This window comes from Gopherus flavomarginatus, chromosome 15 (assembly GCF_025201925.1).
Source record: "Gopherus flavomarginatus isolate rGopFla2 chromosome 15, rGopFla2.mat.asm, whole genome shotgun sequence".
In the NCBI taxonomy this organism is placed as follows: Eukaryota; Metazoa; Chordata; order Testudines; family Testudinidae; genus Gopherus; species Gopherus flavomarginatus.
In genome coordinates this window covers 26,960,090-26,973,679 of record NC_066631.1, presented here as the reverse complement: position 1 = coordinate 26,973,679, position 13,590 = coordinate 26,960,090, and the positions used below count along the sequence as shown (strand labels likewise).

The 13,590-nt window shown below is 43.9% G+C and overlaps 1 protein-coding gene across 1 annotated transcript in view; it reads right to left on the bottom strand.

The window, feature by feature from the left end:
• SETD1B (SET domain containing 1B, histone lysine methyltransferase) overlaps positions 1–13,590 on the bottom strand; it is a 69,030-nt gene that overhangs the window by 19,347 nt on the left and 36,093 nt on the right. Inside the window, exons 7-12 of the mRNA XM_050923907.1 lie at positions 12,520–13,287; positions 8,025–8,198; positions 6,174–6,261; positions 2,492–2,709; positions 1,859–1,994; positions 803–1,231 (exon numbers count right to left, since the gene is read on the bottom strand). Of these exons, the coding sequence (XP_050779864.1) occupies positions 803–1,231; positions 1,859–1,994; positions 2,492–2,709; positions 6,174–6,261; positions 8,025–8,198; positions 12,520–13,287 (1,813 nt within the window). The remainder of the gene's footprint in view (positions 1–802; positions 1,232–1,858; positions 1,995–2,491; positions 2,710–6,173; positions 6,262–8,024; positions 8,199–12,519; positions 13,288–13,590) is intronic.

The window sequence follows — 13,590 nt, the reverse complement described above, 5'->3', positions numbered from 1 at the left end:
TTTACACGGGAGCTAAGTGAAAAACCCCTAATGTAGGTCTGCAATTCCACCCCCCTCAAGCCCTATTAAGTGTCTCTTTCCATTCCCCAGCCACACAGCCCCTTTAGAACCAAAGCACTAAAGAAGCCATTTCATGGCTGTCGTTAAATTTAGAGTCCTAGTGCTCATCTACAAAGCACTTCATAGACTAATTCTATGGTACCTCATAGGCCACTTATTCATTCTATACTGTGATAAAACACCCACAGCACTGCGTCTTAGAGCCTGGGTCAGCTGCCTCGGGCTCATGCTGTGGGGCTAACAATAGCAGTTTAGATGTTTCGGCTCACGCTGGAGCCTGGGCTCTGACACACAACCCCACTCCCAGCCCCCTTCGTAGGGTCTCAGAGACCAGGCTCCAGCCTGAATCTGAACGTCCACATGGCAAATTTACAGTCCTCCTGCCCAAGCCCACTGATTTAGGCTCTGAGATTCAGTGCCATGGGTTTTTTATTACTGTGTAGACATGCCTTAAGACAGTTATGCTCCAGAAGGACACTGCCACTAACCTGGCTAGAATAAGACTCTTGGGTGCAATGCACAGAGCATTTTCAGCAGCAGAACTCCAGCTGCAGAACACCTTTACCAGATGATCAAAAGCTCAATCCAGACCTCCTTCCCCAGTGAGAACATCTCCAGGATCAATCAATTATTGGGGAGATAAGGAGGAGGAAAGGACAAGAGGGGCACCGAAAATATGCTGTGAGAATACTGTACTTTGACACTACAGCAACAGATGACAAAATACATTAACACACTGTACCTGCTACGCATATAGGAGACGGCACTAGGTTTACTTCCTGGTCTCTCTCCGTGACCACCAAACCTTCAGCAGCAGTAGATTCCTCTGGCACTTCACCACTTTCATCTTCCCGTTGCTTGGTTTCTTCCATCTTTTCCTCTTTTACCGCCACAGTTGGTGCCTCTAGTGCCAGGCTTGTTGCTTCCATATAGTCATCCACTGGAAACAGCTCCAGGATGGTCTCTTTTTCTTCATCTGCTAGTTCATGACTAGCAGACTCAAGCTCTATTTCAGCAGCCATGGCTTCTCTATCTTGGTCTTCAGCCGTCACCTCTTCTTCCTCCTCCTCCTCCTCATCCGAGTCAGAACTTGACTCAAATTCTGAGGAGTCCTCACTTTCATCAGATGATTCAGCTTCAGCTTTGGAAGATGTAGGACTCACTACATCTTCTGCAAGGATAAGATGTTGTTATTATTACTGTCCTTTCATGACCTCATTAAACAATCATGTGAAACTACAGAAATTAATCCCCTTGACAGGGTTTTTTGGGGATTTCCTCTTGATTTTCAAGGGTTTCCTTAGACAAAAATATAGCTCACTTTTAGAAGAAAAATCAGTGTGGGAAAATATTTTTTCCTTGAATGAAATAAAACAAAACTGTCTTCCTCTGAAGCTCTGTGCTCCCAGAGAAGAGCTTCTAGATAGCATGGGAAACATTGGTGTCTGCTTGTACCCTGGTAGTGAATATGGATGAGAGCATGTGGGGAAACTATTCTCTGCACTGTTAAAAGTGGCAATTTGCGAGCTGGAGAGGAAAATGGGGGATTTACAGTATATATTAAAATCAAATTTTATTCTCAATTTTTGAGTTGGTGGGATGTTATTGTTATAACCCAGTGCTGTAAACTCCAATATGCACAAACTTAGAATCAGTTCAAGGATAGCAATCCTATTATAGATACTTAAGTGGGAATACAAGCTTAAGAATTAGCCTAGAGGTGAGCAATTCTACTGGAACCAAAGTGTGGACCTGACCAGAAGCCAAAGTTTACTTTGTTTCTAGTAAGACTGCATACCTTCTTCAGAGTCCTGCTCATCTTCCTTTTCGCTTGTTTCTACTCCCGTTTCTTCATCTTCATCCTCTTCCTCCTCTTCGTCAGCATCTTCCTCCTCCTCTTCCTCATCTTCCTCCTCCTCCTCCTCGTCTTCCTCCTTTGGCAGTAAATATTTTAGTATTTTAATGACACCTTTAGAAAAATATGTTCATTTTCTGTATTGGCTTTAATAAATACACCAAAATCTCAAATACCACAGCAACAGTAAACAAACCTACACAGACAACAATTCTGGACGCACAATTCAATGAGTATCAGTGCAGACTCTCAAAAGACGTGTCCCAATAAAATCAAATAAAAGGCAAATTAAAAGACAGAGGTGTCTGCCCACCTCTGTAAAACATTTACACATGTTTGCCCACCTCTGTAAAATAAAAGGCAAATTAAAAGACAGAGGTGTTTGCCCACCTCTGTAAAACATTAAGTTTGTAATATTATACAATGGGGATGGGAAGAGGAATCTCAGGAAAAGTAGCCCATATAATTGTATCTAAGCTGCTCTAACTACACTAATTCATAAGTGTAGTGCAGCAATTAGAGCTGGAGACTCGGGGTTATAATGTGATGCACGGGGGAGGGGGAGGAGAGAAATACCTTGCCAGGTGCTGCTTTCACCAATCCTCCCTCTTCCTCCTGCTCGTCTTCCTTTTCAGAACAGGATTCTTCTTCTTTACCTGAAGTCTCATCTCCTTCCTCCCCCTCACTGTCTAGCTCCAATGGTCTTGCTGGTCTCCTTCGGAGGCCTACTGCTTCTGCATCCTTCTTAGACAGGTCTGAAGTAACATCAGACATGTCTCTGTCCCTTTCTGATTCTGATAGGGGGGAAGAAGAGACGAGAATTGTAATCAAAACATCACAATCTCAAGGATTCAACTATCATGAGTAAACTCAGAACATTATTATTAACAGTTTTATAGCAGTGGTCAAAGGTTCCAGTCAGGATCAAAACCCTACTCTACTATGCAAGAGATAGTCCCTACCCCAAAGAATTTACAGTCTGATTTAAGGCAAGGCACAACAAGGGGCTGTAAGAAATAAGAGGAGAAAATGGGGAAGGTGAACAAGAAATATTGAGGATCTCAGTCATACCTAGTGACCATCCACGCAGCCATTATTAGTTGGCAATTTATCACAGGCTTTCTGTCAGAAGTGTGTCTTGAGGAGTGATTTATTGGAGGACGGGGGAGTGGCTTTATGAACTGGTTTGGGGCAGACGTTCCATGCGTAGGTGGCAGCGCGGAAGAGAGAGAAGACGCTTGTGGAGAAAAGGGTGGTCGCAGCTGACAAACCTGGCACAGCAGATTGGGTGAAGTGACACAAATAAGAGACAGGAGCAGTAAGCGGAAAGGGGACTGTGTTGTAAAGAGCCCTAAAGGTAAGGGAACAAAAGGGCAGTGGAGAAGAAGGAGCCGCAGAGGGATTCAAAGAGATGAGGGACATGGTCAGAGTGATGAACAGGTGGATATCTGAAGGGACTTAGAGAGGACAAGGTGGAGCACAAAGACCAGAGAGGAGGCAGCTGCAGCAGGGAAGATAGGAGATTGCAAGAGCTGGAACAAGTGTTTTAGGAATGCGCAGACAGAACAAAGGCAGGATTCTGACATGCGATGGAAGCAGCAGCAAGATCTGGATAAGACCTAGGAGTGTGGGATTTCAGAGAGGCCGGAGTCAGTGGCAGCATTCACGTCAGCGACTTGTTGAGTAACTGGGAGGGTGCTGGTGCCGTCAACCATGTCAGAGGAAGGGGAGAGAAAAAGGAAAGAGGGCGGAAGAGCATAGTTTTGGCCCTGTTAATTTTACGTGTAGTGGCAAGACACCCACGAGGAGACGTGAGCCAGTTGGAAAGAGTGAAGCAGGTTGGGGAAGAAAAGCAGATCTGAGAGTCGTCAGCATGAAGGTGGTAACTGAAGCCAAGATCACTTCTTGTGGTGAAGGTGTATCAGGGGAAAGAGGGTGGTGGCAAGGACAGCAACGAGAGAGGAGCGGAATAGGAGTACCACCATCCATCAAATGAAACCCTGAAGGAAGCCCAGAATTTTGACATTCCCCCCTCCCCAGACACCCTGACCAGCTGTATGTTAAATATAGGAGCTGGGATTCTTTCTTTCACAAGGGTACCATGATCGAAGGGGCCCAAAGCTACCAAAACTCAAAATTTGGCCTCAATAAACATCAGCCTGCTTAATGGCCCACACTCAACCAGACTTTTCTTCCACATTACTTTGTCAACCTTACCCCACTTATCGACTGGATTCCTCATTGAACTGCTGCTGTATTGAATCCCTGAGGATCAATGGGCCCTTTGTGCACTGTGCATATAATGTGCATATAATGTTAACCCTTTGTAGGCTGCAGACTGACAACCAGCCTTCTAACCTTTCTTTGGTCTGAAATTTGGAAAATGGAAGCAATGATAGGGTTAAATGCGGGTGCAGCTGATGAACAATACATTGCCATATACAGGGGTTGGGGTTCTGTACAGGGGAAGCCAGAAGGGTCCATAAAAGGAGGGTTGAAAGCTGCTATCATCGGGAGCAGCAACCTCCTCTGGGTTCCTTGTATTTTTATTGCAAGCATTTGCAGGAGTGCAACTGGAAGAGCACCCTAAAACTAAGCACAAAGCCCCCGTTATTCAGCGAAAACAGAAAACGATGTCTAGAAAAAGCAGGGCCTGTGTTTGTAGGATTGCTGGGTGGCTCCACTCTGTGGGGCAGGGTCTTGCCAAAACTCCCGTTCAATAGGAAGGTCCTTGCGCTAGAGCTAGGGGGTTTATTCTGTCTAGTTCTGACCTGGTTTGCTCCTGAAAAAGAGAGAGATGCTGCTAGGCTCAGAAAGGGATTAAAGTTTGGTGTGTGCTTCAGAATAAGACCCAGCAGAGGTAAAGGGGTAAAAATAAGGTCTACTATCAAGGGAAGAGTAAAGGTGACAAAGCCCTTTTCATTATGTTAGGGTTAAATACAAGCTTCCTGGGGCTTGGAGGGCCTTAAAATGTTTAGCCCTTTAGCTGCCGATGGCTGCAATCTCAATGGTGCTTGAAGGTCAAGCGTTACACTAGAGCACTGGCCACTTATGTACCTGGTATATGAGGCAGCACACATACTTTGTGTTAAGTAACAGAGGGGTAGCCGTGTTAGTCTGCATCTGTAAAAAGCAACAATGAGTCCTGTGGCACCTTAAAGACTAACAGATGTATTGGAGCACAAATCAGATAGGGAAGGAAGAACCCAAGGATTAATATTTTGAGGGAGTCCTTCCTGTGCCCCTCCCTCACCATCACACGCTAACTGGTGTGAACACATCAAGAACTGGGTGTTTGTTTTAAACTTTAGACTGCGTGATGGAATTCTTTTTTTTACTGAAACTAAGCATCTGTCCTCACAGGCACCTCTAAAGTACATTCTGGTTCTTAAATGTTTAGAACTACTTAAATAAGCTTCAAAGAATCCTGTGGCACCTTATAGACTAACAGAGGTTTTGGAGCATGAGCTTTCGTGGGTGAATACCCACTTCCTCAGATGCATGCATCTGAGGAAGTGGGTATTCACCCACGAAAGCTCATGCTCCAAAACCTCTGTTAGTCTATAAGGTGCCACAGGATTCTTTGCTGCTTTTACAGATCCAGACTAACACGGCTACCCTCTGATACTTAAATAAGCTTGGTTTATAAACCCTCTTCTTTACTTTGGCTGCATGAGCAGCTGTTAGGATCAAGGATCAAGTTTACATGGGCAAGTAAACTGTACATTAGTCTTAAAGAGATCCTCAACTGACCTTTATTTATCATCTTATTTTTACTCTGCACTGTTTGGAGTAAACTTTTAAAAAAAAGTTAAAATATTTTAAAATAGACTTTCCCCTCCAAATTTAACAAAATTACTTTTTTTAAAAAATGAAATCCAAACCAAATTGGCTTTCCCTTACTTACTTCCATAATGGCTTTCATATTGGTAAGATAAACACAGCTCTGGAATGTGCTTGGTAAACTAACCTGAGCTCCCTCTGCTGGCTGACTAGTTCTGCAGCAGTGGAACAAAAATATGGTAAAGTTATACATAAACTCTGGGTCTTACATTTCCTTGTCACAGTACATTTAAAGGAGCACAATCCAGAGCAGGTCACCGAGCTGATCAGAGTTTCAAGGTCGATTGAATTTTGGCTCAAATTCTTGAATGTGTGTCTAACTGGGAGTTAATGTGCTGCTGAGAAGTTGAAAGGAATTCAGTTTTTGTATGGTTTGCATTCACACTTGTGTATCAATTAAATGTGGATTGCAAACCTTCATCTTCATCATCAACAGACGTGGAGGGCCTGATTCTCTTCTGATCTCCAGCTGAGGCAGCTTCAGGTGGCTCCTTTCTCTTCACCTGAACAAAGAACAGGATTAGCATTTCTAAAAAGGTAGTAGAATTGAAGAAACCAACTTCCCAAGAAGATCCCAGCTGCTTTACTTTGCTAGCATAACTAAGGGCTAGTCTACACTAGAAGTGCTGCAGCTGCATCACTGTAGAGTAGCTGGTGAAGATGCTCTATGCCAAGGGGAGAGTGCTCTCCAGTCAGCATAATAAATCCACCTCTGTGGGTATGTCCACACTACCAGCCCGATCGGCAGGTAGCGATCGATCTATCGGGGATCGATTTATCACGTCTCATCTAGACGCGATAAATCGATCCCCACTGTGCTCCCCGTGGACTCTGGAACTCCACAAAGGTGAGAGGCAGCAGCGGAGTCGACGGGGGAGCCGCGGCCATCGACTCCACGCCGTGAGGACGGGAGGTGTGTCGAACTAAGAGACGTCGACTTCAGCTATGCTATTCTCGTAGCTGAAGTTGCATAACTTACATTGACATCCCCCCCCCAGCGTAGACCAGCCTTGTGAGTGGCAGTAGCTATGTCGACAGGAGAAGCTCTCCCATCAACACAGACAGCACTATGCTGGAGTTTAGCTCAGTAAAACTATGTCACTCAGGGATTTCCCATACGCCCAAGCAACACAGTTAAACTGACATAAATTGGTTGCTAAAGCAGGGAAGTTGAAACAGCTAAAGAAATTTCAAAGCAAGGTTAGCTTTAAATTAGGACTTGAAGACACCCTTGACTCTTTACTTAAAAGTATTGCAGAGCCAAACTGAGTTCAGAAAAGTGAATTACACTCCACTCCTCTCACCAAACCACTGTCCATTTTCCCATGCTTCTGCCTCTTGACTGGTGGCAGAAATGCCATGATTCTTTTGGAAAAGACTTCCTGTCCAGTTTGGTTAACTCAAAGAGGGGCAGTGAAACCTTCCAGGCATTAAGGTTCAGCCACCATAACTACAAAGCATCAAAGGAAATTTAAGAGTTTCAAACTTCAGGAATTTAGGTATGCTCCACTCACTCCATTGCTCTCATCTCTCTTTCTTCTAACATAAGATAGAAATAATAATCTAGTAAGATAACCAGCTTGGTCTCACACTATCTGGCTTCACAGGGGACTGTGCATTTTTCCTACTTTGCATATTGCTTGCAGCATTTAATATCCAGACTTGCTTAATCAGAGACGCAGTGGGGCCAGCATATTTTGCAAGTAGTCTTCTAACTCAACTCCTCCACCCCCAGCCACACTTTAAAATTGACACATGTAAGATCCAAAATTGTTTCTGCTAACATGAATTAAAAGCCATTTGCCTGGCAAAAAATGCTTGAACGGTGTTAGAAAGGGACCTAGGCCCAAATTCCACTCTTATGTAAATGGGTTACAACCCACTGAAGTAAACAGAGTTACATTCTCAACACCTGTGCCAAGTCCACCTCCTGATCTAACGCGATTTAAAGCTGCATTGTCTCTTCCATGCTGACTGGTAACTGCATATAACCCAGCCTAGCAGAAACTCCGTTTTTTCCAGCAGTGCTGAAACTTTGTTTCCTAATACAGGTCACTGTCAAAAGGTTAGAGAAACTGACACTAAGGAGTAGGGATCCCCCTTCCCAAAGATTACAGGTTACGTTAAAAGCAAGGGAGGTTGTTACACAAGAAACAGTAGAAAAGTCAGAGTGTCGGTGTGTGGGGATCTGGATGGAAAAAGGAAGACGGCATCTATACTCTGATTGCTCAGCCAGGGAAGACTGCTACTGTTTTCTAACTCATACCTTGAAAGATGGCAGCCGAATGGCCCCTCGTAACCCAATGCCCAAGCCAATTCCCTCGTAGCCTAGCCCTTCTCCTTTGTTCCAGTTCTCCAAGAGGCAGGATGTAATTCGATCCTTTGGCTTTGGTTTTTCCTCATCTTTATTTTCGCCAGACTTCACTGGAGTGAGCGATGCCTGCATAAAAGAAACAACATTTAAAGAGGCAACATCACCCTGGTGAGTACGCAAACATTGGAAATGCCTTGAATACCTCGGGGAAGAACCATCACCTATTCAGGCTTTAGCTTCTCGAAAGACAGCATCTTCTGAAAGATGCACCATTATGTCACACATGCTTAAAGCGTGTGTGTGTGTATAGGAATACCATTATGTCACACATGCTTAAAGCGTGTGTGCGTGTATAGGAATCCTTTAGAAAATTTGAACTTTTGTTCACGCTTCTCCGGCATACCAATGCTGAGGCCTATCGATGACAAATACAGAACATACTTGTTCTAGTTTCCATTGGTCAAGCTTGACCCAGATGAATCAGGGATAAGACTTGTATTAAGTCATCTAAGCCACTTCTCTATCAATGCCCCAACCATCAAAGAGTTAAACAAAACAGTGACAGGATCCATCTAAGAGAAACTTTAGGACAACCAACACTGTATATTCAAATAAGTCCTTAAAAGACAGAGTATGTGGCTTACATCACAGTCCAAAACAAGAAAGATAAGACAAGATGCAGAGGAGAGGGGGAATTAGGGGGAATCAGTCTTTGGGAAATTGAGATCGCAGGCAAGTGCTCTCAGAACTTCCAGCACAACCAGACACTATAGCATAGATGAATCTCTGATGCTTGTGCAAGGAGTTGCATTCTGAACTGGAAGAATGTCTACCTAAGTTCAAAATCCTTCCTTGGTGGGATGGATGCAGTCATAGACTGGTTAAATGATCTGAGTAGAGGTTTTCCCCATTTGCCATTTGTTATAATTGCTTGACACTGGTTGTCCTGATTCTATTGTAATGGGATTCCACGCCCCCTCCAATTTATGTATGTGCGTGGACATGGATATGCTGGGTTCATATTGTAAGTTTCCCTCATGCACATTGGGATACACAGTGATTTATTACTGTAGGGCTACTTATGAGAATTAGCATCAAAAGTGATTTAAAAAAATTATATGGATTTACAAAAAAAAGGGAAAGAAAAAAAATCAAGCAAATCAGCCCAAAATTTGATTATCAATGTTGATAGTGTCTTTTCAAATTGTGTCTTGCAGATGGACTATATGTTATACACCCAAGAGGATACAGTTTGACATCTGGGAACCATCAAGGCCTTAAAGACTTACAGGAGGGGATTTTTCTTTTCAAAAAGTGATCCACTTGTCAAGGATGTAGAGGCAAGCAATGGTCCATTGCCATTTGGCTGTCTACATCAAAGCTTCAAGATCCTGTCCAACAGACCGTAACACTGATAATATAACCAAATAACCCATGCTAGGCTTCTGGTATGTCTGGGGAGCACTCATGTTTAAAAGGGATGGAAAAATGACCTGGCTACTCTTCACATGAAGAGAAGTTTTCTTCCATCTTGGCTATTAAGAAGCTATTTCTCTGCACAAGAGGCACTAGCTGCTCTGAGCAATAATGATAGTGGAGCCTGCTGAAAAGCACTCAAGCCATACACGCCTTTTTGGGACTGACCAGGCACCCGATGCCGTACCATCTTCACTCTGCAGCATCTTGCTTCTGGAAGCCACAACATCAGTTCTGATGAAGGAAAGCAGTGAACATTCTCAAGTCTTGTTCCACATACTGTGCCAGATTGAGCCATGCTTTCTAAACCCCGAGTGCAGCTTAAAACAGCAGGAGGCTCCAAGTCTTGACAAGGCGAATGGGCAGTACTACCAAGTTAAGAGCCCATTTTAGGTCTCCCTAATGCCACGTGCTGGATCCACAGCTCCCATCTTTAGAGAAACTAAGAAGTCAGTACCCACATTCAAATAAAATTGGAAACGCATGTGCAGGAGGAACTTGTGAGTAAAATACACAGCCTAACAAGAGAATACATTTCTACTACTGAGCCAGAATCTACGATACTCCAAATCATACTCTCTCAGTCAGAAGTCAACGAGTAAGCTAACGTTCAAGCTGCCTGAATGGCTCCTGACCCTGAACAGAACCGCATGTGGACCACCCAGGAGGATACTACTCACCTTTTGGAGACAGTTCCATTCTCGAAACAGATTCACTTTCACAGCCCAGAAACCCACAACTGTTGATCTTACTGAGCTGTGTGAAACTACATGAAGTAACTGAGTTACACGTGTACCCGTGAAGGACCAATGTTGCATTGCACAACACTAATGAATTTTAGATGGGTTAGAGAAACCAATGGCCTTTATAACCTAAACCCATTTTACTAGACTTCATTCATTAGCAGACAGAACTAATAAGTGACTTTGGAACTTTTAATTAAAGATTCTTTCTTTTTTAATTTAAGGCACAATATTATAGTGCAAGGATGATGAGAGTCAAAGAAAAGCTAAGTGTTCATTTTTACTTAGTTGGGTCAAGGCCCAGACTGATAAAAAGCCTCAGAGGCTTCCAAGCCCAGATAATACAGAAACAGCGAAATCTTTAAAATGAAACATATTAGGCACTCAGAGACTAGATAGACAAATCTACAGCCTCACTTTGAAAAACCCAGCTGCAGCAAAGCACAGCTCATCCAAGGTAGGTGTGGATGGGAAAACTCAATCCAACAGGTGGAGAAGAGAATTCAAACCTTTCCAAGGCTGGAGTTCTAGACCTTGTGGGTTGGAAGGGGTCAGGATCAATGTGCAGCTGTCAAAAAGCAGTGACTCTTGACAGCTTTTAAGTGAAGGATGATATAATTTACTTCTGATTGTCTCTTCAGGAATGTGTTTCTAAAATTCACTCTGACCCATTCCATGATGAGGCTTCACAAGCATTACCAGAAGATCAATTCCTTCTACTGCTGTGTTCATTGACTAAACTGGTCAAAGTTCATTGTCCTCATTGAACACAAAATACAAGTTCAGCTCATATCTGCTAATACCAGGAAAGCCTGAGGAGGATATCAAGCAAGCAATACAGGTCATACTAGATTAACTGTAATAGGCCCAAGCTACATCATCAAAATGGCTTGTCTAGATCACTACACCTTGCTGGACAGAAGTTGGCAGGTTGGCTTTAGAGTTCTGGCATAGCATCAGGTTATTAATTAATTATTATTATTTATATTACTGTAGTACTTAGGAACCCCAATGTGTTATATGGGGGCCAGTACAAACACAGAACAAAAGACTGCCCAGGTGAACTAGTCAAATGGACTTCTCTGATAGAATTCAATGTCACTACATAGTAACTGTTACACTGCAACAGAATGCTACTGGTTCATCCAGGGTGGTATCCTGCACTGGCCAGTACTTGAGAGGAAGGTTTAAACACCCCATAATTCACCTACCTGTATAATATTTATAGAGAGCAAAGTGCCAACAAAGATTTCTCAGATCCTAACTGATGTCCAGCTCACACCCTGCAGCATCAACAGCCCTGCTCCGTCTGATCCTCGTTAGCGTAACTGCAATTCTATTTTCCTAAGAGTGTAATTTTATTAATTTTACTAGACTATTCAACTTTTCCTTAACCTGTGGCAGTGAGTCTATGCAGATTGTGTTTAGAAATATTTCCTGTGCTGAATCAGGCTGTAAGTTCCAGGACAGAGAAGAGAACACAAGAGCTAGCAGCGGCAGAAGCGTATAAAATAGACCGAGTTGCCACTGAAGAGCTCTGCCACCAGTTGCTTATGTTTGGCCATTTCAGGGTCTCGTTTAAACCAACTTCTCAAATTATCACATTTCCCTTTATGCACCCACTAGCTAGCTTTGTGCTGCACTCGCTCTTTTGTTAACATGAGGGACCTTGTCAAGAAGTGAATGTCTTGAGTATTAATCAAGGAGAAAGGTGTAGTTCTGAATGCAAGACATTTAACCCAGCACTAAAATGCAGCAAATGTCTGGAGTGGAACACGGCAGCTGGAAAGGAAGTGAAGAATACCGTGCCCAGCTCCAAGTAGAGGACGACTCCCTGATGGCAGAGTTAACGCCTCTCATCTTACATCCGAAAGTCTAATTTGCAGAATGTATCTGCTGATATTTTAGTGCAAGTCAACTAGAGCCAAATCCTGGTCCTACTCAAGTCAAATGAGTTTTCCTCACTGATTTCACTGGGTCAAGATTTAGTCTAGGATTCATCCCCTCCAATTTAATTTTAATGGGACATTTACCTCTTTCCTTGGAAAGCTATTCCACAGTCTCACTGCTCACCCTTCAGGACCTTTTCCTGATATTCCTCCTTAAGTTTCCTCTAATCTGATCCCCTGCATTTTCGCTTGTTCACATCCTACCTTGGATCACCTTAAGCCCTTCTTCTCCAGATCCATCTGCACAGCTCTAATGTATGAAACATTAAGAGTTCCTACCTTTGCTAGACGTTCTTTCTTGTCCCACCAGTCATCGAAGGCTCTGAATGCTACCACCTCGACCATTTTCCGGTTCAAGTCCCTTTTCATAATTGCTTTTAATTCCTTCACAATCACCAAGAGGACACCATCCACAGTAGCCTTGTGCGGATCCTCCTTCTTCGGCACATAACCCGGTGGTGGGACTGAGGGGTCAAACTTGGGCAGTGGCGGCCATTGCTGCCCCCGTCCAATAGCTGCCCCCATCGAGAAGGGACGGTAGGGAGGAAGATTCACAAACTGCATCCGGCTTCCCATAAAAGGTGGGTACTGGTACGTGTTCTGCCCCTGCATCATGCGGCTCAGCATCTGAGTTTGCATCTGGAAGGACATTGGCATGCCGCCCCACTGGTTGCCCAGGACATTTATCATATCCACTTGCATGACAGGAAACAAGCCAGGATGGAATGGAGGAAGTGGAGGCAAGATATGAGGCGGTGGGACCCCAGGTGGTGCAGGAAGGGGAGGTGGCGGGACGGTGACAGCTGGATGAGTTGGTGGAGGCGGTGGCGGTAGAGGTGGTGGCATTGGAAAGCCTGGTTGGGGTGGGGGTGGGGGTGGAAGTGGAGGGAACCCTGGTGGGGGCATGGGTATCGACTGAGTCATCACAGCAGAGTTGCTAACAGAGGAGTTCACCACAATGGTTTTGGCACATTCTGCACTGGTGATTGGTGAAGAATTCATTTCGTCGTCAGATATTTCCATGTCCTCCCCTGAAGAATGCTGACCCTGGAAGAAAGGGAAAGAGAATCACATTCCTTTAACATAAGTTACCTTTATACTGGTTGTTTGGAGCAAGAGTCACGTTACTGACATTTTAATCATAACTGGATAAAGGAAAGTGATGTACAGGAAGGTGTGTCCCACTGAGCACATGGAGTTTCATTTAAGCCATTCTGTTTGTTGTCAGACTACACATGGAACCTCCAGGAAGGGATAAGCTAAAAGCTTTCTAACAGCAAAACAGCACTAGCCAGCTGAATAGCAAAAATTGGCTTCTATGCAACATAGTAAATGCTGCCCCCATATTTT